Source organism: Salmo salar, chromosome ssa07 (assembly GCF_905237065.1).
Source record: "Salmo salar chromosome ssa07, Ssal_v3.1, whole genome shotgun sequence".
Lineage (NCBI taxonomy): Eukaryota > Metazoa > Chordata > Actinopteri > Salmoniformes > Salmonidae > Salmo > Salmo salar.
In genome coordinates, this window is record NC_059448.1 from 53,965,207 (window position 1) to 53,990,274 (window position 25,068).

Below are 25,068 nucleotides of genomic sequence, written 5' to 3' on the forward strand. Positions count from 1 at the left end.
GTCTCCATGTCCCCAGTACCCTGCCTTGTCTCCATGTCCCCAGTACCCTGCCTCGTCTCCATGTCCCCAGTACCCTGCCTCGTCTCCATGTCCCCAGTACCCTGCCTCGTCTCCATGTTCCCAGTACCCTGTCTTGTCTCCATGTTCCCAGTGTCCTGTCTTGTCTCCATGTCCCCAGTATCCTGCCTTGTCTCCATGTTCCCAGTATCCTGCCTTGTCTCCATGTCCCCAGTATCCTGCCTTGTCTCCATGTCCCCAGTACACTGTCTTGTCTCCATGTCCCCAGTACCCTGTCTCGTCTCCATGTTCCCAGTACCCTGCCTCGTCTCCATGTTCCCAGTACCCTGTCTTGTCTCCATGTTCCCAGTACCCTGCCTTGTCTCCATGTTCCCAGTACCCTGCCTTGTCTCCATGTCCCCAGTACCCTGCCTTGTCTCCATGTCCCCAGTACCCTGCCTTGTCTCCATGTCCCCAGTACCCTGTCTTGTCTCCATGTCCCCAGTACCCTGTCTTGTCTCCATGTCCCCAGTACCCTGTCTTGTCTCCATGTCCCCAGTACCCTGTCTTGTCTCCATGTCCCCAGTACCCTGCCTTGTCTCCATGTCCCCAGTATCCTGTCTTGTCTCCATGTCCCCAGTATCCTGCCTTGTCTCCATGTCCCCAGTATCCTGCCTTGTCTCCATGTCCCCAGTATCCTGCCTTGTCTCCATGTCCCCAGTACCCTGTCTTGTCTCCATGTCCCCAGTGTCCTGTCTTGGCTCCATGTCCCCAGTATCCTGCCTTGTCTCCATGTCCCCAGTATCCTGCCTTGTCCCCATTAAAGCCAAACTAAGTGGCTGAAGATAAACTGAGACCCCATTGGCTTAGACAAACACAGGAAGGCCGAGTGACACAGTCATCCAATCAACTGAGCAAACACTGCTCACAAGCAGTGTGTGTGTGTGTGTGTGTGTGTGTGTGTGTGTGAGAGAGAGAGACATGGACATGGAGATATCTCTTTCTATTAAGACAGGGGTGTGTGGGCACTGGCTAACTAACTGTCCTTGGGTAAACGGCCAGCTGTGTGTGTGTGTGTGTGTGTGTGTGTGTGTGTGTGTGTGTGTGTGTGTGTGTGTGTGTGTGTGTCTATCCTATGTGGGTGGAGGTTATTGAGAGAGATAAAGGTGCAGGGTGAACACTGAGGACAATGCTTGGAGGAGAAGAGACTAATATAGAAATGCTAATGAAGAGTAAAGTTAACTGCTATGTGCAAAGCTCAGTGGCAGGAAGGAACAGGGGGCTGCACAGCCAAAGCAACAGGTTTCTCTACCTATGAGAGAGACGAATTTCAACTCCTAAAAAAAGCATCTGATGACTTTGGCGGAAATCGTGCATTGATGCCAGTTAGGTCTGCATCATTGTAGGTAAAGACTCATTGAACAGGTGGTAGTCCAGTGTAAACACCGACCAAGGCAGCCTTTCATTTTTTCCAAAAAGAGGGTATATGTTATACAGGGACTTCACCAGTTTGTGAAGGAAAACAGATCATTCAGAGCTATATACTGTAGATCAGGGGTACTCAACTCTGACCCTATGAGGTCTGGAGCCTGCTGGTTTTCTGTTCTACCTAATAACTAATTGCACACACCTGGTGTCCCAGGTCTAAATCAGTCCCTGATTACAGGGGAACAGTGAAACAATGCAGAGGAACAGTCCTGGAGGTCCAGAGTTGAGTTTGAGGGCTGTGTAGCAATAGTGTTTTGATCCAACCCTAATTAAGATTCAGTTCAATAAAGTAAACATATCCAACACTTCAACATTACCTTGATGATAATAACACAACCGACTCACCCCAGCAACACGTGGTAATGGAAACTGCAAATAGACTAGATGTGTTTGTCTTGGGATGAAAGTCAATAGAAATAGGAGAGGAGAAGCACATCTTGATCACACCTATGTTGAACCAAACTCCCCAACAACACCACTTCTGTTCTCTCAGGACAAGATCATATAACATAACAGGCTTTTAAAATTCTGTATTGGTGCACAATTTAAACCAACAGTATCAAAGTGATGCAAAAGGTACTCGTGGAACGACCCTGCAATGCTCATTTTAGACATCAGCCTGCAAAAACAAGACTCTATTTTGGTCCAAGTGTTCAGAAACCGGAAATACTGCAGTGTCATTGTTAGAGATGAGTCTGAATGCTGATCCCCCCTGACTCAGACAATTAACCATGGAACACACACCATCATTTCCTTTTGTCTTGCCACAAAGAACAAAACAAAAGAACATCGTTGCGTTGCACGAAAGAAAATTCAGTTACTTGACTTTTACAAAAGTAAAGACTGTCTTGAGACAATATAACCCTAAAGCACACATTTCAATCACAATGCACAAGTCTGTTGCATGACGTTCCCTAAATAATTAGAATATTGTATAACTGCACTCTTAGAAAAAAGCGTTCCAAAAGGGTATTTTGGCTGTCCCCATAGGATAACCATTTAAAACATCATTTGAGTCATTTGGAGGTGTACCTGTGGATGTATTTCAAGGCCTACCTTCAAACTCAGTGCCTCTTTGCTTGATATCATGGGAAAATCAAAAGAAATCAGCCAAGACCTCAGAAAAGAATTGTAGACCTCCACAAGTCTAGTTCATCCTTGGGAGCAATTTCCAAACGCCTGAAGGTACCACGTTCATCTGTACAAACAATAGTACGCAAGTATAAACACCATGGGACCACGCAGCCATCATACCGCTCAGGAAGGAGACGCGTTCTGTCTCCTAGAGATAAACGTACTTTGGTGCAAAAAGTGCAAATCAATCCCAGAACAACAGCAAAGGACCTTGTGAAGATGCTGGAGGAAATCGGTACTAAAGTATCTAAATCCACAGTAAAACTAGTCCTATATCGACATAATCTGAAAGGCGGCTCAGCAAGGATGAAGCCACTGCTCCAAAACTGCCATAAAAGCCAGACTACAGTTTGCAACTGCACATGGGGACAAAGATCATACTTTTTGGAGAAATGTCCTCTGGTCTGATGAAACAAAAATATAACTGTTTGGCCATGACGACCATCGTTATGTTTGGAGGAAAAAGGGGGAGCCTTGCAAGCCGAAGATTACCATCCCAACCGTGAAGCACGGGGGTGGCAGCATCATGTTGTGGGGGTGCTTTGCTGCAGGAGGGACTGGTGCACTTCACAAAATAGATGGCATCATGAGGTAGGAAAATTATGTAGATAAATTGAAGTAACATTTCAAGACATCAGTCAGGAAGTTAAAGCTTGGTCGCAAAAGGGTCTTCCAAATGGACAATGACCCCAAGTATACTTCCAAAGTTGTGGCAAAATGGCTTAAGGACAACAAAGTCAAGGTATTGGAGTGGCCATCACAAAGCCTTGACCTCAATCCTATAGAAAATTTGTGGGCAGAATTGAAAAAGTGTGTGCGAGCAAGGAGGCCTACAAACCTGACTCAGTTACACCAGCTCTGTTAGGAGGAATGGGCAAACATTCACCCAACTTATTATGGGAAGCTTGTGGAAGGCCACCAGAAACGTTTGACCCGAGTTAAACAATTTAAAGGCAATGCTACCAAATAAATCACTCTACTATTATTCTGACATTTCACATTCTTAAAATAAAGTGGTGATCATAACTGACCTAAGACAGTCTCGTGTCTTTGGGGGTACCATTAAACTGAAGATATGTTTATCAATTAGCTCCCTGTAATTATTATCACGCGATTAAACTGATTATTCGTTTAATTGTAATTAACTAGGAGATCGGGGCACCAAGGAGAATATTCAGATTACAAAGCTATAATTTTCCTAATATAACTTTCCTGTACTATAATATTCTATTCTATTATAGTATAGGCCGATTATCTTCTGGTTTAAATGGTGTATTTTACCTTTAGTCCAGTCTCATTCCAAACGTCGTAAATTGTTGTATCTGCACGAACCCAGTCTTTACTAAAATCATCCATACATCAATTGTCTTAACATCATTTATTTACTACACTAAGTAATTAACAGAAAACATACAAACAGTAATTATCGTCACAAAGGATTGGTAGAGGAATGTGCCCTTGTGGGCTAAACAGGCAGGTCGGCCTGTTGAACAATAGATCATAAAAGGTCAGCTGTGGCACACAGAGTTCATTAATATTAACAATTGACAATTGAAGGCTCACTCATTCGGGAACAATTGCAATCGATATATATTTACGCTCAGTGTGTCGTTCTGATTCTTGTTGGAGAGTAGTTCTGATGGAGAGTCTCTCTCTCGGTTAGAATGGATCTTTCAAAACGACATTCATTAATGTCGTTGTAGAATGGATGTTTCGTTGGTCTTCGCGTTCAATGATATAATTTACTTAGCTGCAGACTAATAATTAATATCAAAGACTTGTTCTTATTCTGTCAGTATCAATAGTCTAAAAGTTAACCACGTGGTATAGTTCACTTTCAGTAGAGTACTTGGATGGTCAAACCTATTGGCCCACTTCTCGCAATGGAGTGGAGGCCAGGTCTGGTGAAATGTAAATCAGGGGGTGTTTTATAGTGCCCATCGAACAGGCTTGTCAAATGACGCCTGGTCCTGTATGTGTCCCTGGGGCGTGCCTATGACTGAGCTAGACTTGGTTACAGAAATACAATTCTATCACATTAACATCAGTACAATAGCATCTCATGTGTATTATAAAAGCTTTATCCTTATTAACACATTCTATACAACCATTATGTTGCAAGTCTCAAGCTGATGCTATTATATGAACAGTTTTATGGTAATATGGCTATATTGTCTCTTCTGAGTATCACAAAATTGTACCAAGCGGATCAGTTCGTAGCTGGATTCTTCACCAATCTTCCATACCTTCTCCAGCACACACATGTCGCTCGGTTCTCCAATTCTATGAGTTGGTAGAATTTCCTTTGTCTCTCTATGGGCCATGTGGCCAGAGACTCTCCTGGAATTTTAGAGTTTTTACAACCCTTTACACACCGGGTGGATTGGGGGGAAGGTAGGTTGGGTGGTGGTGCAAAAGGGAGGGGGTCAACTGTCCTCCCTGTACCAAAAGAGGCCAACGTCATGACAACAGGGAATTTTTACTAGGATTAAATGTCAGGAATTGTGAAAAACTGAGTTTAAATGTATTTGGCTAAGGTGTATGTAAACTTCCGACTTCAACTGTATTTACATCAACTACCTCGAACCCCTGCACATCGACTCTGTACTGGTACCCCGTGTATTTAGCCAAGTTATCATTGACTCAGTACTGTTACCCCGTGTATATAGCCAAGTTATCATTGACTCAGTACTGGTACTCCCTGTATATAGCCAAGTTATCATTGACTCAGTACTGTTACCCCGTGTATATAGCCAAGTTATCATTGACTCAGTACTGTTACCCCCTGTATATAGCCAAGTTATCATTGACTCAGTACTGTTACCCCGTGTATATAGCCAAGTTATCATTGACTCAGTACTGTTACCCCGTGTATATAGCCAAGTTATCATTGACTCAGTACTGTTACCCCGTGTATATAGCCAAGTTATCATTGACTCAGTACTGGTACCCCGTGTATATAGCCAAGTTATCATTGACTCAGTACTGGTACCCCGTGTTTCTAGCCAAGTTATCATTGACTCAGTACTGGTACCCGAGTTTCTAGCCAAGTTATCATTGACTCTGTACTGGTACCCCGTGTTTCTAGCCAAGTTATCATTGACTCAGTACTGGTACCCGAGGTTCTAGCCAAGTTATCATTGACTCTGTACTGGTACCCCGTGTTTCTAGCCAAGTTATCATTGACTCAGTACTGGTACCCGAGTTTCTAGCCAAGTTATCATTGACTCTGTACTGGTACCCCATGTTTCTAGCCAAGTTATCATTGACACTGTACTGGTACCCCGTGTTTCTAGCCAAGTTATCATTGACTCAGTACTGGTACCCCGTGTTTCTAGCCAAGTTATCATTGACTCAGTACTGGTACCCCGTGTTTCTAGCCAAATTATCATTGACTCTGTACTGGTACCCCGTGTTTCTAGCCAAGTTATCATTGACTCAGTACTGGTACCCGAGGTTCTAGCCAAGTTATCATTGACTCAGTACTGGTACCCGAGTTTCTAGCCAAGTTATCATTGACTCAGTACTGGTACCCCGTGTATATAGCCAAGTTATCATTGACTCAGTACTGGTACCCCATGTATATAGCCAAGTTATCATTGACTCAGTACTGTTACCCCGTGTATATAGCCAAGTTATCATTGACTCAGTACTGTTACCCCGTGTATATAGCCAAGTTATCATTGACTCAGTACTGGTACCCGAGGTTCTAGCCAAGTTATCATTGACTCTGTACTGTTACCCCGTGTATATAGCCAAGTTATCATTGACTCAGTACTGGTACCCCGTGTATATAGCCAAGTTATTGTTACTCATTGTGTATTTATTTATTGTGTTATTATAATTGTTTTTCTCTTTTTCTCTCTGCATTGTTGGGAAGTAAGTAAGTAAACATGTCACTGTTAGTCTACACATGTTGTTTACAAAGCATGTGACAAATAACATTTTATTTGAAAACCGAGAAGCTCTGAGAACACAGCTCAAAATATAATCATATGTTTATTCTTGTTAGCCCACACCATAGACTAGGCCAGGGCAAAGGCCGGCCCGGGGGCCGCATGTGGCCCACGACCTGATTCAATACGGTCTGCGGAATCATGCTCAGATCAAAGAATTTACGATAGTAAAGTTTTGAAAAACATATTTGTTATTCAAATTAAAAGCCCAATGAATACTCGCCTTTAGGTAATGATTTAACTCCCACAGCTTGTGGGACATTTATTTTGAAGGCACGTATAAATAACAACTGCACGAGGACAGACAGTGACTGACAGGCTGACACACACGTCACAGTTACAAATAGTAGCTAGCTAGGAATTGCGCAAAAATAGTTTTTTTCTAAGATTTCAAAGAAAAGGAAAGTAGACAATGAATGTAGGGTTTTCCAGCAAGAGTGGACATCGAAATACTTATTTATTGAGGTTTCAGGGCTTGCCTTCACCGTGGACATCATGGCCCTCATGAATGAACTGAATTCCAAACTACAAGGGAAGGGCCTTTTTGCACATCAGATATACAGCCTTGTCAAAGCCTTCAAGGGAATATTACTCCTCCTGACCCGCCAAATAGAAGCCAACAATCTCACCCACTTTCCGACACTACTAGTCTGTTCCCTATCAGATGACCAGCGGGAGAAGTACACACCGCTGCTGCGTGCTTTGAGCGGTGAGATTTCTCGTTGATTTGAGGATTTTAAAGTGATGGAAAATGACATGCTGTTGGTTTCCTCTCCTTTCACCTTCAATGTGGATAACACTCCCACTGACCTGCAACTTGAGCTTATCGATCTTCAGTCTGATGCAGTGATTGGAGAACTATTCAAAACAATGTCACTGACGAGGTTCTATTCATCTCTTGATGAACAAAACTTGACAAAGATTAAGAGTCATGCTCAGAAGATGTTTGTACTGTTTGGGTCAACCTTTGTATGTGAACAGACATTTTCAGTGATGAAATACAACAAGTCAAGACACAGATCATCTCTTACTGACTCTCACCTCTCAGCAATCCAGTGCATAGCGACGTCAAACTATACCTGACTTCACAGCTCTAGTCAATGCACAGTGTACTTTTCCCTCCGTGAAGTTCACTGCAAGTTTAATAATGAAAATACCTACCAAAAGGAGAACATGAATGTGGTTTATTTCTGTGCATGTTAAAAAAGTAAAATAAGTAGCATATCTGGACATAATTTACAGTAGATATATCTGTCAACACAGTCATACACATGATGTATAATCCTGTAATATGATTCTGGCCCGCGGTGGCAAAAATATATTCTAATGTGGCCCTCCATGGAAAATAATAACACCCCACCATAACTAGAAGGAACTACATACTGTCAGACACCCCACTGTAACTAGAAGGAACTACATACTGTCAGACACCCCACTGTAACTAGAAGGAACTACATACTGTCAGACACCCCACTGTAACTAGAAGGAACTACATACTATCAGACACCCCACCTGAGGAAGAAGGAACTACATACTGTCAGACACCCCACTGTAACTAGAAGGAACTACATACTACCAGACACCCCACTGTAACTAGAAGGAACTACATACTATCAGACACCCCACTGTAACTAGAAGGAACTACATACTGTCAGACACCCCACTGTAACTAGAAGGAACTACATACTACCAGACACCCCACTGTAACTAGAAGGAACTACAGACTGTCAGACACCCCACTGTAACTAGAAGGAACTACATACTGTCAGACACCCCACTGTAACTAGAAGGAACTACATACTGTCAGACACCCCACCTGAGGAAGAAGGAACTACATACAGTGGGGGGGGGGGGGAGTATTTGATCCCTGCTGATTTTGTCCGTTTGCCGACTTACAAAGAAATGATCAGTCTATAATTTTAATGGTAGGTTTATTTGAACAGTGAGAGACAGAATAACAACAAAAAAATCCAGAAAAACACATTAAATGATTTGCATTTTAATGAGGGAAATAAGTATTTGACCCCTCTGCAAAACATGACTTAGTACTTGGTGGCAAAACCCTTGTTGGCAATCACAGAGGTCAGACATTTCTTGTAGTTGGCCACCAGGTTTGCACACATCTCAGGAGGGATTTTGTCCCACTCCTCTTTGCAGATCTTCTCCAAGTCATTAAGGTTTCGAGGCTGACGTTTGGCAACTCGAACCTTCAGCTCCCTCCACAAATTTTCTATGGGATTAAGGTCTGGAGACTGGCTAGGCCACTACAGGACCTTAATGTGCTTCTTTAGCCACTCCTTTGTTGCCTTGGCCGTGTGTTTTGGGTCATTGTCATGCTGGAATACCCATCCACGACCCATTTTCAATGCCCTGGCTGAGGGAAGGAGTTTCTCACCCAAGATTTGACGGTACATGGCCCCGTTCACCGTCCCTTTGATGCGGTGAAGTTGTCCTGACCCCTTAGGAGAAAAACACCCCCAAAGCATAATGTTTCCACCTCCATGTTTGACGGTGGGGATGGTGTTCTTGGGGTCATAGGCAGCATTCCTCCTCCAAACAACGGCGAGTTGAGTTGATGTCAAAGAGCTCCATTTTGGTCTTATCTGACCACAACACTTTCACCAGTTGTCCTCTGAATCATTCAGATGTTCATTTGCAAACTTCAGACGGGCATGTATATGTATTCTTGAGCAGGGGGACCTTGCGGGCACTGAAGGAGTTCAGTCCTTCACTGCGTAGTGTGTTACCAATTGTTTTCTTGGTGACTATGGTCCCAGCTGCCTTGAGATCATTGACAAGATCCTCCCGTGTAGTTCCGGGCTGATTCCTCACCGTTCTCATGATCATTGCAACTCCACGAGGTGAGATCTTGCATGGAGCCCCAGGCTAGGGATATTGACAGTTCTTTCGTGTTTCTTCCATTTGAGAATAATCGCACCAAATGTTGTCACCTTCTCACCAAGCTGCTTGGCGATGGTCTTGTAGCCCATTCCAGCCTTGTGTAGGTCTACAATCTTGTCCCTGACATCCTCGGAGAGCTCTTTGGTCTTGGCTATGGTGGAGAGTTTGGAATCTGATTGATTGATTGCTTCTGTGGACAGGTGTCTTTTTTACAGGTAACAAGCTGCGGTTAGGAGCACTCCCTTTAAGAGTGTGCTCCTAATCTCAGCTCGTTACCTATATAAAAGACACCTGGGAGCCAGAAATCTTTCTGATTGAGAGGGGGTCAAATACTTATTTCCCTCATTAAAATGCAAATCAATTTATAACACTTCTGGCATGCGTTCTTCTGGATATTTTTGTTGTTATTCTGTCTCTTACTGTTCAAATAAACCTACCATTAAAATTATAGACTGATCCTTTCTTTGTCAGTGGGCAAACGTACAAAATCAGCAGGGGATCAAATACTTTTTCCCCCCACTGTAGGTTAGAATCTGGCATAGGTTAGAATCTGGCATAGGTTAGAATCCGGCATAGGTTAGAATCCAATCCTACCCCCATTTGACACAACCTCTACCTTTCCCACTGCCATCTTCTCGATCTGTTCAATGAAGTCAGAAAACACCTTTATATATCTCAGAACTCCTCGTGGAGTTGCAATGATCATGAGAACGGTGTATATATATATATTTTTTTTTTATACGTAAACATCCTATTCTCTCTCAGTCCTCCTTTAGGTGGTATCAACTAGGCTTGGGCGATATAACGTTTATACCATATACCGGGGTATACAGTATGACAACACACATCCTTTTACCTCAGAATCACGTGGCTGATTTAACTATCAATAGAAAAATCCAGTAGACAACACTACGCCACCTTTAAAACAGGAGGTGAAGTCCTCGGAACAAATAGTGTGTTCATGTGGTGTCTGAGTTATCGGAAATACGAGACTTCGACTGGGAAGTTTCACTTGAACGGTAATTACAAGTCGGAAAGTCGGAGAAAATTACAATGCTACATATCAACACACTTGATATGTAGCATTGTTGATATGTAGCTAGTTTGGCTATATTGTCCATGTTTGCAACCTAGCTAACTTTATTATTAGAAACTTTAGCTAGCTCATATAGCTAGCTAAAATGTCATTGGTTGAAGAATTGTTCCAACTGGGATGTTTCCCACGAGGACATGAATGGTAAATAAACGAACACATCACACAGGTTCTTTAAAGGGGCAATCAGCAGTTGCTACATCCATTGTTGGACTTATATATGAATGATATGTACCCATTGATTGAAGAATATAACTTATAAATGCCTCATGAACTTAGTTCAACTGTCACACTCCATGAGAACCCAAAATATAAGCTTGTTTTACTCCAATATTTGTAAACAAAGTAAATGTAAACAATTACTGTACAGCCTCAAAACATGGGTTAAAACTATCATTTTGATGTCATGGATGGTCAGCCCTTGCATCCGTAGCTCTGTCTATGAATATGAGAATGTTACATTTCTCCAGCCCCATCATATTTTCTTTTTTACAGAAATAAGGGCTTTTTTATTGTTTCTACAACAAAGAGTTCACAGACAACGGGTGCGAGCTGTGTGCACAGGCAGGTCACCCGTGATACAAGTCAGTATTCAACATCCATCCATGTCTGAGGACGTTGGGAGATGATGTGGAAACCAGCCACTAGGGGCAACAGTGAGCTCTGCTACCTTTAAGTAGGTTTTGGTTTGGCGAGGTCGTTGGGAGATGATGTGGAAACCAGCCACTAGGGGCAACAGTGAGCTCTGCTACCTTTAAGTAGGTTTTGGTTTAGCGAGGTCGTTGGGAGATGATGTGGAAACCAGCCACTAGGGGCAACAGTGAGCTCTGCTACCTTTAAGTAGGTTTTGGTTTAGCGAGGTCGTTGGGAGATGATGTGGAAACCAGCCACTAGGGGCAACAGTGAGCTCTGCTACCTTTAAGTAGGTTTTGGTTTAGCGAGGTCGTTGTGGACGGGGATGGTGTAAGCATCTGCCTCTGGTTCGACCAAAGGTTCGAAGCAGACCAAAGGTTCGAAGCAGACCAAAGGTTCCAAGCAGACCAAAGGTTCCAAGCAGACCAAAGGTTCCAAGCAGACCAAAGGTTCCAAGCAGACCAAAGGTTCCAAGCAGACCAAAGGTTCCAAGCAGACCAAAGGTTCCAAGCAGACCAAAGGTTCCAAGCAGACCAAAGGTTCCAAACAGACCAAAGGTTCCAAACAGACCAAAGGTTCCAAACAGACAAAACGTTGCATGATTGAATCCAGCGGTAGAAAGTAGTTGTTGATATTTTTTGTTTTCAACCTAACCCAAACCTTAACCATTCAGAGTTAATGTCTAACCTTCAGAATCCAGAGTTGATGCCTAAACTTAACCCTAAACATTTTGACATTTCAGGTGTAGAACTTCGCAAACCACATCTAATTCTGATGTAAGACTGTGAGAGCTTGTTTGTGTGCCACGGCGTGTGTATGTTGTGTGCAAATGCCTGTGTGTGTGTGTATGAATGTAAACGCCTGTGTGTGTGTGTTGTGTAAATGCCTGTGTGTGTGTATGTATGTAAACGCCTGTGTGTGTGTATGTTGTGTGTAAACACCTGTGTGTGTGTGTGTGTGTGTGTGTGTGTGTGTGTGTGTGTGTTGTGTCACCTGTATATGTTGTGTGTGTGTGTGTGTGTGTGTGTGTGTGTGTGTGTTAAAGTAACTGCATTGTGTGTTTCCTCCAGTGCATTTCACATAATGTCTTTGGCAGCTCTGGGGAGGAAGGCCTAACAGCAGGAGGTCTCACCAGGGGAACACAGTACGCCTCTCAGTCTGTCACACTTTGATGATGCGATCAAGACTCCACGGCATGGGGCCACCAATTTAGAGGCAGGAACAGAGGAACTTTCGCTCCTTCTGACTGACAGCCTTCCATACCTCCCATCTATGTCAACTTTCCCTCTCTAATCTCTTTGGATTCTGTCTCTCTCTCTCCGTTGGTCTCTCTCTCTCCGTCGGTCTCTCTCTCTTTCCGTCGGTCTCTCTCTCTCTCCGTCGGTCTCTCTCTCTCTCCGTCGGTCTCTCTCTCTCTCCGTCGGTCTCTCTCTCTCTCCGTCGGTCTCTCTCTCTCTTTCCTAGTATGTGAGGTCTTTGTAAATATATGTGTGTTTTTGTTTATGCGTGTTTGTGTGAGTGTGTAGTGTGTGTGTGTACTGTATAGTGTGTAGTGCTTATCCAATTATTTTCCAATCCCATCTAAGGGAGGCGTCTGTTCCTTGCCATCTGCAGGAGATGAGGGTGGCACACATTAAGGGAGAGACGGGGGGCAGATCAATGGCACACACACACACACACACACACACACACACACACACACACACACACACACACACACACACACACACACACACACACACACACACACACACACACACACACACACACACACACACACACACACACACACACACACACACACACACACACACACAGGATAAATACTCTAGTGCTCTGGCTGGTCAATGACAGGAAAGCTAACAGAGAACAAAGAGAGAGAACATGAAAGAAACAACTATGAGTTGATGCCTCCTGTCTGAACCAGTTCAATGTGGTGCAGAACTTTCCATTGACTCGTCGGTCTGCTCTTTCCAGACCTCCAGCAGAGAGGAGGAAGAGAAAGGGAAGAAGAAGAGAGGGAGGGTTTATCCTGGAGGGGTGGAGTGAAGTCATGAATGATGCATAGGGCTGGTGTTAATTATTCTGTGTGTGGAACGGGACAGACAGGTGGGGAGGAGAGAGGAGAAAGAGAGGAGAAAGAGTGGGGAGAAGGATGGAAGGAGGGGAGAGAGAGAGGGGAAGGGGAGAGAGATGAGAGAGATAAGGATGGAAGGAGAGGAGCGAGAGAGGGAGAGATAGGGGACTGGAAGGGGGGAGAGAGAAGGATGGAAGGAGGGTGGGATGAAGGTAGAGAGAGAGAGAGCAAGAGAGAGAGAGAGAGAGAGAGAGAGAGAGAGAGGGATAGGGGAATGGAAGGGGAGAGAGATGAGAGAGAAGGATGGAAGGAGGGTGGGATGAAGATAGAGAGAGACAGAGAGAGAGAGAAACAGAGATAGAGGGAAAGAGAATGATGAGGGAGAGAGAGAGATGGGATGTGTCTAAGCTAATGTATGCCTGAGAGACAGCATGGAAGTATGTGAGAAATAAAGACAGTGAATAAATCACTAGACATGCATGTGTACAACAGAAAGGTAAAAGTATTCAAGGTATCAAGGGAACCATTAGAGATGTACAGGCTTGTATTGTGTGTTGGAAAAAGAAAGTAGAACACTGATTATGCCAATACTCCTACTGCTAGAGGAAGCAGCACACCACTTGCTTAGGTCAAGGTAAAAAATCCCCCCTCCTCATCCTCCCTCCTCCTGTCTCCACCTCACAGGCAAATCCCCCCCAACTCCAAAATCCTGCCTATGCTTGCAAAAAGAAGCTGCGGTCAAAGAACAACTCTCCCCCAGGACAGCATGGTTCTATAGTACCTCATTACAGAGAGTTGAGCAGCGGAGCGCAGCACAGCTACAGTTAGATACGTCCTAAACGGCAACCCATTCCCTATATAGTGCACTCCTTTTGACCAGGGCCCATACGGATCAGGTCAAGAGAAGTCCACTACTTGGTGCCGGGGTAGCCAACCCTGTTCCTGGAGTGTCACAGCTTCAGCAGGATTTTGTTCCAACTAGGCTTCATACCTGACCAACTGAGATAATTGATCAGTTCAGTGATTGCCTAAATTATACACACCTGCTCTTCCAGGTCGGTTAAATCAAGAACATTAACTGGCAGCGGTCCTCCAGGACCAGAGGACAATCACTGATGTAGGGAGTAGGGTACTATCTACCCCGATGTAGGGAGTAGGGTACTATCTACCTCTGATGAAGGGAGTAGGGTACTATCTACCTCTGATGTAGGGAGTAGGGTACTATCTACCACTGATGTAGGGAGTAGGGTACTATCTACCTCTGATGTAGGGAGTAGGGTACTATCTACCTCTGATGTAGGGAGTAGGGTACTATCTACCTCTGATGTAGGGAGTAGGGTGCTATCTACCCCTGATGTAGGGAGTAGGGTACTATCTACCTCTGATGTAGGGAGTAGGGTGCTATCTACCTCTGATGTAGGGAGTAGGGTACTATCTACCTCTGATGTAGGGAGTAGGGTACTATCTACCCCTGATGTAGGGAGTAGGGTACTATCTACCTCTGATGTAGGGAGTAGGGTACTATCTACCTCTGATGTAGGGAGTAGGGTACTATCTACCTCTGATGTAGGGAGTAGGGTACTATCTACCTCTGATGTAGGGAGTAGGGTACTATCTACCTCTGATGTAGGGAGTAGGGTACTATCTACCCCTGATGTAGGGAGTAGGGTACTATCTACCCCTGATGTAGGGAGTAGGGTACTATCTACCCCTGATGTAGGGAGTAGGGTACTATCTACCTCTGATGTAGGGAGTAGGGTACTATCTACCACTGATGTAGGGAGTAGGGTACTATCTACCCCTGATGTAGGGAGTAGGGTGCTATCTACCTCTGATGTAGGGAGTAGGGTGCTATCTACCCCTGATGTAGGGAGTAGGGTACTATCTACCCCTGATGTAGGGAGTAGGGTACTATCTACCTCTGATGTAGGGAGTAGGGTACTATCTACCACTGATGTAGGGAGTAGGGTACTATCTACCCCTGATGTAGGGAGTAGGGTACTATCTACCTCTGATGTAGGGAGTAGGGTACTATCTACCTCTGATGTAGGGAGTAGGGTGCTATCTACCCCTGATGTAGGGAGTAGGGTACTATCTACCACTGATGTAGGGAGTAGGGTACTATCTACCTCTGATGTAGGGAGTAGGGTGCTATCTACCTCTGATGTAGGGAGTAGGGTGCTATCTACCCCGATGTAGGGAGTAGGGTGCTATCTACCCCGATGTAGGGAGTAGGGTACTATCTACCTCGATGTAGGGAGTAGGGTACTATCTACCTCTGATGTAGGGAGTAGGGTACCATCTACCTCTGATGTAGGGAGTAGGGTACTATCTACCTCTGATGTAGGGAGTAGGGTACTATCTACCCCTGATGTAGGGAGTAGGGTACTATCTACCCCTGATGTAGGGAGTAGGGTACTATCTACCTCTGATGTAGGGAGTAGGGTACTATCTACCACTGATGTAGGGAGTAGGGTACTATCTACCCCTGATGTAGGGAGTAGGGTACTATCTACCTCTGATGTAGGGAGTAGGGTACTATCTACCTCTGATGTAGGGAGTAGGGTGCTATCTACCCCTGATGTAGGGAGTAGGGTGCTATCTACCTCTGATGTAGGGAGTAGGGTACTATCTACCTCTGATGTAGGGAGTAGGGTACTATCTACCCCTGATGTAGGGAGTAGGGTACTATCTACCTCTGATGTAGGGAGTAGGGTACTATCTACCTCTGATGTAGGGAGTAGGGTACTATCTACCTCTGATGTAGGGAGTAGGGTACCATCTACCCCTGATGTAGGGAGTAGGGTACTATCTACCTCTGATGTAGGGAGTAGGGTACTATCTACCTCTGATGTAGGGAGTAGGGTACTATCTACCACTGATGTAGGGAGTAGGGTACTATCTACCCCTGATGTAGGGAGTAGGGTACTATCTACCTCTGATGAAGGGAGTAGGGTACTATCTACCTCTGATGTAGGGAGTAGGGTACTATCTACCTCTGATGTAGGGAGTAGGGTACTATCTACCCCTGATGTAGGGAGTAGGGTACTATCTACCTCTGATGTAGGGAGTAGGGTACTATCTACCTCTGATGTAGGGAGTAGGGTGCTATCTACCCCTGATGTAGGGAGTAGGGTACTATCTACCACTGATGTAGGGAGTAGGGTACTATCTACCTCTGATGTAGGGAGTAGGGTGCTATCTACCTCTGATGTAGGGAGTAGGGTACTATCTACCCCTGATGTAGGGAGTAGGGTACTATCTACCCCTGATGTAGGGAGTAGGGTACTATCTACCTCTGATGTAGGGAGTAGGGTACTATCTACCCCTGATGTAGGGAGTAGGGTACTATCTACCCCTGATGTAGGGAGTAGGGTACTATCTACCCCTGATGTAGGGAGTAGGGTACTATCTACCTCTGATGTAGGGAGTAGGGTACTATCTACCCCTGATGTAGGGAGTAGGGTACTATCTACCCCTGATGTAGGGAGTAGGGTACTATCTACCCTGATGTAGGGAGTAGGGTACTATCTACCTCTGATGTAGGGAGTAGGGTACTATCTACCTCTGATGTAGGGTGTAGGGTGCTATCTACCTCTGATGTAGGGAGTAGGGTACTATCTACCCCTGATGTAGGGAGTAGGGTACTATCTACCTCTGATGTAGGGAGTAGGGTACTATCTACCCCTGATGTAGGGAGTAGGGTACTATCTACCCCTGATGTAGGGAGTAGGGTACTATCTACCCTGATGTAGGGAGTAGGGTACTATCTACCTCTGATGTAGGGAGTAGGGTGCTATCTACCTCTGATGTAGGGAGTAGGGTGCTATCTACCTCTGATGTAGGGAGTAGGGTACTATCTACCTCTGATGTAGGGAGTAGGGTACTATCTACCTCTGATGTAGGGAGTAGGGTACTATCTACCTCTGATGTAGGGAGTAGGGTACTATCTACCCCTGATGTAGGGAGTAGGGTAATATCTACCCCTGATGTAGGGAGTAGGGTACTATCTACCCCTGATGTAGGGAGTAGGGTACTATCTACCTCTGATGTAGGGAGTAGGGTACTATCTACCACTGATGTAGGGAGTAGGGTACTATCTACCCCTGATGTAGGGAGTAGGGTACTATCTACCTCTGATGTAGGGAGTAGGGTACTATCTACCTCTGATGTAAGGAGTAGGGTGCTATCTACCTCTGATGTAGGGAGTAGGGTGCTATCTACCCCTGATGTAGGGAGTAGGGTACTATCTACCCCTGATGTAGGGAGTAGGGTACTATCTACCTCTGATGTAGGGAGTAGGGTACTATCTACCACTGATGTAGGGAGTAGGGTACTATCTACCCCTGATGTAGGGAGTAGGGTACTATCTACCTCTGATGTAGGGAGTAGGGTACTATCTACCTCTGATGTAGGGAGTAGGGTGCTATCTACCTCTGATGTAGGGAGTAGGGTGCTATCTACCCCTGATGTAGGGAGTAGGGTACTATCTACCACTGATGTAGGGAGTAGGGTACTATCTACCTCTGATGTAGGGAGTAGGGTGCTATCTACCTCTGATGTAGGGAGTAGGGTGCTATCTACCCCGATGTAGGGAGTAGGGTGCTATCTACCCCGATGTAGGGAGTAGGGTACTATCTACCTCGATGTAGGGAGTAGGGTACTATCTACCTCTGATGTAGGGAGTAGGGTACCATCTACCTCTGATGTAGGGAGTAGGGTACTATCTACCTCTGATGTAGGGAGTAGGGTACTATCTACCCCTGATGTAGGGAGTAGGGTGCTATCTACCTCTGATGTAGGGAGTAGGGTACTATCTACCCCTGATGTAGGGAGTAGGGTACTATCTACCCCTGATGTAGGGAGTAGGGTACTATCTACCCCTGATGTAGGGAGTAGGGTACTATCTACCCCTGATGTAGGGAGTAGGGTGCCATTTGGGACTGAGATCTAGAGTACATGCTGTCTGGAGGCAGGAGATGCATGGCTGCCTCGGATTTGAATTAACGCAATCGTGAAACTGATCTGCAGATCGCTGGAGACACACACAGGCACACACACACACACAGGCACACACACACACAGGCACACACACACGAGACACACTGGAACCAAGACTACAGTCGGCCTGTTTTAAAATAATCCCCATCAACTGCTCACTGAACGCAGCTATTGAAGAAATAAAGATGCACATGTACAGACATAGCAACATAGTTAAGCAATAAGACACGAGGAGGTGTGGTATATGGCCATTATACCACGGCTAAGGACTGTTCTTTAGCACAACGCATTGCAGAGTGCCTGGACACAGCCCTTAGCCGTGGTATATTGGCCATATACCACAAACACCCCAATTAGAGCAGTAAAAAAATACATGTTTTGTCATTCCTGTGGTATAAGGACTGATATACCACGGCTGTCAGCTAATCAGCCTCCAGGGCTCAAACCACCCAGTTTATAATAGGGCGTATACCACGGGTATGACATAACAATTATTTTTAATGCTCTAATTACGTTGGTAACCAGTTTATAATAGCAATAAGGTACATCTGGGGTTTGTGGTATATGGCCAATGTATCCAGGCACTCCACATTGCATCATGCTTAAGAACAGCCCTTAGCCATGGTATATTGGACATATACCACACCCCCTCAGGCTTTTTGCTTAAATATACCACAGCTGTCAGCCAATCAGCATTCAGGGCTCGAACCACCCAGTTTATATACAAAATAAACACTCACTCAAACAAACAGATGAATGAAACATTAAAACACATGAAAGACAGGACAGTCAGACAGACATGACAGACAGTCAGACATGACAGACAAACATGACAGACATGACAGACATGACAGCCAGACAGACATGACAGACATGACAGACAGTCAGACAGTCAGACATGACAGACAGTCAGACAGTCAGACATGACAGTTAGACAGACATGAGTCAGACAGACAGGACAGCCAGACAGACATGACAGACATGACAGACATGACAGTTAGACAGACATGAGTCAGACAGACAGGACAGTCAGACAGACATGACAGACATGACAGACAGTCAGACATGACAGTTAGACAGACATGAGTCAGACAGACAGGACAGCCAGACAGACATGACAGACATGACAGACAGTCAGACATGACAGTCATGACATGACAGGACAGCCAGACAGACATGACAGTCAGACAGACATTAGTCAGACAGACAGGACAGCCAGACAGACAGACATGACAGACATGACAGTTAGACAGACATGAGTCAGAGAGACAGGACAGCCAGACAGACATGACAGACAGACAGTCAGACAGGACAGACAGGACAGACAGATAGCTAGACAGACAGACATGCCTGCAGATCCAGTTTCTAGAAACATACACACACAGCTGTTCCCAGCAGAAAGCGGCCATCACATTGGCAGGTGCCCTCAGTGTGTGTGTGTGTGTGTGTGTGTGTGTGTGTGTGTGTGTGTGTGTGTGTGTGTGTGTGTGTGTGTGTGTCAACTCAGGTACATATTGTCTGAGAGGATTAGGCGTCCAGATGGGCGATAAGACCCTCGCCCTTGCCACCCTCACGGCCAATCACCATTAGAGTACACACACACACTGGATGACCGCTGTCTCTCTGTCATATCAAACACACATACCCCACACACACCATACACAAACGATTGTTTAATCAAATGAAGATTAAATTAAGATTCAGCAGCATCTTGACAGAGGCAGTGTGTATTTATCATGCTAATCTTCTCCCTGCCTTATCCCTGTCTCTGTGTGTGTCTCTCTGTGTGTGTGTGTGCGCGTGCCTGCGTGTGCGCTTGCTTGCTTGCTTGCTTGACAGATGCAGCCCAGCCACAGACATTGGGAGGTGATTATAGGAAATGTCCATCTTAGACTGATTTCTCTGGGTCGATCTACCTCCTGCATACGAGGCTGGGCATTATCCTAGCATTGTCCTTTTAAATGTTTTATTTAACCTATATTTAACTAGGCAAGTCAGTTAAGAACCAATTTTTATTTACAATGGCGGCCTACACCGGCCAAACCCAGATGCCGCTGGGCCAAATGTGCGCCGCCCTATCTGACTCCCAATCACGGTCGGTTGTGATTGGGACAGCCTGGAATCGAACCAGGGTCTGTAGTGTCGCCTCTAGCACTGAGATGCAGTGCCTTAGACCGTAGCGCCACTCCTTTGGGGGGCCGATGTTGGTTCTGTAAATAACTTGGCTGATAGATTAACAGTCAGCTGTAATGTAGCCAGTATTGCAGAGCATCAGCGTACTGTACCAGCTGTATATGGTAGTTCACAGATTACACACTGACTCCGCTTACGCCAGTCCCCTGTTAGTAAGACCCATAACTGTTGGACATACTATGATTTCATTCACAATACATCTGTTGGCACTAATATCCCTCCATAGTGCTCTGCCCTCCTCTTTTAAACAACGCTCCAACTGAAACACACAGGAAGGACAATGACACCGCAGTCCCACACTTCCTGCCTGAAACAGCCCTATCAGAGAATGAGGAGGACAATGACGGAAATAAGCTTGGTGTTTAATGTATGTAATGTTGATTGTTAATTATCCAATACATTAAATCAATCAAGTGATGTGGTTTCACGTAAACGCTTTATGTATCGTAATGCTTTTGGTAGAAACCTCAATGACTAAACTCTATGACTCTGGTCCTGTCTGTCTCAAGGTCGTTCATTCGTTCCACTACCGTGGAGGAACATGGTTGCTACAGGACCTCGCCACACTCCAAAGGACAGCCGGCCCGACTGAAAGATTCCTTCATCTAGCACGGCCATCACACCGCAGAGAGAGAGAGAAGAAAACGTGTACGAGTCGAGGAAGACAAGAGAAAGAAAATGACTTGTCCATACCTGACTACCTCTGTAATATGAAATCCAATTTAGGGAAGAAGGGGGAAACGGAGAGATAAGAAGAAGGGAGGTTTTTTTTCTCTCCCTCCGCCATCCCGCGCCGAGCCCCATCAACCTAGGCAAACACTAAATAATGAACAATACTGTGGCTGTCCCGCCACGATAAAACACACTCCATTAATGCCACTCGGCAGAATTAATGATAATTATGCCACGTTCGCCGCCCGTTCTCTTATTGAATTCTTATCTGAGCTGCCGAGGAGGAAGGAACAGCGCTCCGACAGTCTCCTACTACCCCCCCCCAAAAAAAACAAAAGAAAGAAAATCCCTCATTTAAGTCGTTCTGAAAGGGGAAGTTCACAGAGGAAATGGGAACTTTTAAAGGTGTATAATGAAAGAGGTGACATGGGACGCAACAGAGGAAGAACTCAGTCACTTTCATGCTCTGGAACAGGTGATCACAACGCTGAGCTTAAGATGGGCTGTGTCCTTTTTACGTGTGTGTGTGTGTGTGTGTGTGTGTGTGTGTGTGTGTGTGTGTGTGTGTGTGTGTGTGTGTGTGTGTGTGTGTGCGTGTGTGTTCTGAACCCTTCTGAGTGTGGTCTGAGCATCACCATCAAGGTTGTGATTACATATTGAAGGATGGCACAATTAGAATGATATTCTATCTGTATGGGCACACCACCATAAGAGTTGGACTACAAGATCAGAAACATCCTCAGCCTGCTGATGACAATGGAACACACAGCCATGATGACTGATAAATGAGGTCTCTGTAAAGACAGTGAGTAAAAGTTATTTGACAGTTCTGAAACAAACCACACACACTTCCAGGACTAATTAGAGCGTGGATAAAGTGGTGTGTGTGTCTGGAGGCTCTCCTACCTGGCTCTAATTAGGTCATTCACTCAGACAAACTCTTAATGACAGAGAGGAAAACTACTGCTGTGTGTGTGTGTGTGTGTGTGTGTGTGTGTGTGTGTGTGTGTGTGTGTGTGTGTGTGTCTGAGAGAATAAATAACTTCAGCTACTGCTACTAATCATGACTCTTAAGGTGTCAGACTACAGTGTGTGTACATATACATTGGGAGTGGATGTGTATACTAGTGGCAGTATGTACAGTCATTAGAACAAAACGTTAGACATGTTAGCAATATGGAACCTCTGCTTGTGTTGTATACTGTTCATTCATTGGCTGTGTAGGACAGGTGTTGAACAAGCAGTCCTTCAGTCCACACACACACCTCACCCCCGCACCCCTCCCCACGCACACCCCACCAGCCCTGCATGAATGGAAGCCATAAGGTGTGTGTGTATGCCTGCCTGCCTCTGCGTGGGTGCGTGTATACTCACTGGCAGCGTGGGGCAGGTTGATGAAGAAGCCTTTGAGTCTGGAGGACAGCCACTCCATGCTCTCCTGCAGGTTGGCCAGGGTCTTCAGGTCGCTCACGTCACGCAGGATCTCGTTCTGCGGGATCAGCTTGTCACCCAGGTTACCCGTCAGCACCTCTGACTCCTTGGCAAACGCCGCCCTGGATCGGTGGGAATGGAGGAGGAGAGAGGAAATGGAGGAGGAGAGAGGACATGGAGGAGGAGAGGGAATGGAGGAGGAGGAGAGGGAATGGAGGAGGAGAGAGGGAATGGAGGAGGAGAGAGGACATGGAGGAGGAGAGAGGACATGGAGGAGGAGAGAGGACATGGAGGAGGAGAGAGGACATGGAGGAGGAGGAGAGGGAATGGAGGAGGAGAGAGGAAATGGAGGAGGAGAGAGGGAATGAAAAAAGGTCTATTAGACAAAATCAGTCAATGTGGTACGTTCTAGACAGGTTCTAAAATGGTCATGAGAGTAGTTAGTTCTAACTGCCTGATCTTCAAACGAAGCTTAGCCTGGTCCCAGATCTGTTTCAACTAACTGCCTGATCTTCAAACAACGGTTAGCCTGGTCCAAGATCTGTTTGAACTAACTGCCTGATCTTCAAACAAGGTCTAGCCTGGTCCCAGATCTGTTTGAACTAACTGCCTGATATTCAAACAAGGGCTAGCCTGGTCCCAGATCTGTTTGAACTAAGTGCCTAATATTCAAACAAGGTCTAGCCTGGTCCCAGATCTGTTTGAACTAACTGCCTGATCTTCAAACAAGGGCTAGCCTGGTCCCAGATCTGTTTGAACTAAGTGCCTAATATTCAAACAAGGGCTAGCCTGGTCCCAGATCTGTTTGAACTAAGTGCCTAATATTCAAACAAGGGCTAGCCTGGTCCCAGATATGTTTGAACTAACTGCCTGATATTCAAACAAGGGCTAGCCTGGTCCCAGATCTGTTTGAACTAACTGCCTGATCTTCAAACAAGGTCTAGCCTGGTCCCAGATCTGTTTGAACTAACTGCCTAATATTCAAACAAGGGCTAGCCTGGTCCCAGATCTGTTTGAACTAAGTGCCTAATATTCAAACAAGGGCTAGCCTGGTCCCAGATATGTTTGAACTAACTGCCTGATCTTCAAACAAGGGCGAGCCTGGTCCCAGATCTGTTTGAACTAACTGCCTAATATTCAAACAAGGGCTAGCCTGGTCCCAGATCTGTTTGAACTAAGTGCCTAATATTCAAACAAGGGCTAGCCTGGTCCCAGATCTGTTTGAACTAAGTGCCTAATATTCAAACAAGGGCTAGCCTGGTCCCAGATCTGTTTGAACTAACTGCCTGATATTCAAACAAGGGCTAGCCTGGTCCCAGATCTGTTTGAACTAAGTGCCTAATATTCAAACAAGGGCGAGCCTGGTCCCAGATATGTTTGTACCATCTTTCCAAATCCTTTGGTCATTGTTTGGCTTCATAATGCCAATAGGAGATGGGAAGCTCTGGGACCAGGGTAGAGAGAGAAGGGTTTCTCTTCTGGATATGGGTCGTGCATTAAGAGTAGGGGCTTAAAACCTGCCAACAGTTCCAGATAAGGATTCCCTAGAATGAAGGAGAGGACAGTAGTGGAAGGCAGGAGGATAGTGAAAAGGAGAAGGACATTTATTGGGGGTGAGGAGGATTGGGGGATGGGGGGGGGACGACGACTGTAATAACAATCCCACGGTCCCCTGCACAGAGGACGGCTGGCACCATGTGGAGCTGGACCCTGGACGGACAGACAGACCAGTCACATCAACTCCAGCATGCATCTCAATGAGGCTTGGGCTTCCAGTAATGACCTTTACTTTGATTTAGGACTGACTGACTAACTTAGTTCAGTCACCACAGGCCCAATGACAAGCTAGTAACTGGAGCAGGAGCAGATAGAGAGGGAAGGTGAGAGAGATGTCATAGTAAGGGCTGGGTGGGTAGAAAGAGGAGAGAGAGAAAAAAGACTGAACTCAGAGTGCATGTATAGGTGTGTGTGTGTGTGTGTGTGTGTGTGTGTGTGTGTGTGTGTGTGTGTGTGTGTGTGTGTGTGTGAGAAAGAAAGAAAGAAAGAAAGAGAGAGAGCTCTATTTTAAGGCAATGTGACGTTTCAGACTTCACACATGCTGGCAGACACTTGACAAGAACACAGCCTTGAGGAGAACACAGCCTTGAGGAGAACACAGCCTTGAGGAGAACACAGCCTTGAGGAGAACACAGCCTTGAGGAGAACACAGCCTTGAGGAGAACACAGCCTTGAGGAGAACACAGCCTTGACGAGAACACAGCCTTGAGGAGAACACAGCCTTGAGGAGAACACAGCCTCGAGGAGAACACAGCCTTGAGGAGAACACAGCCTTGAGGAGAACACAGCCTTGAGGAGAACACAGCCTCGAGGAGAACACAGCCTCGAGGAGAACACAGCCTTGAGGAGAACACAGCAAAGAATATCCTACCGACCAGCAGCCTTGGTGAATTCACTTCAATATCAAAACTCGAAAGAGAGAGAGAAAGAAAGAA

General features: G+C 45.5%; 1 protein-coding gene across 2 annotated transcripts in view; it reads right to left on the reverse strand.

Moving 5' to 3' along the window:
* Nucleotides 1–25,068, reverse strand: part of LOC106609608 (exocyst complex component 4) — a 284,451-nt gene that overhangs the window by 32,378 nt on the left and 227,005 nt on the right. For both annotated transcript variants that reach the window (XM_045722267.1, XM_045722266.1), the window contains exon 14: nucleotides 22,520–22,698. In XM_045722267.1, the coding sequence (XP_045578223.1) occupies nucleotides 22,520–22,698 (179 nt within the window). The remainder of the gene's footprint in view (nucleotides 1–22,519; nucleotides 22,699–25,068) is intronic.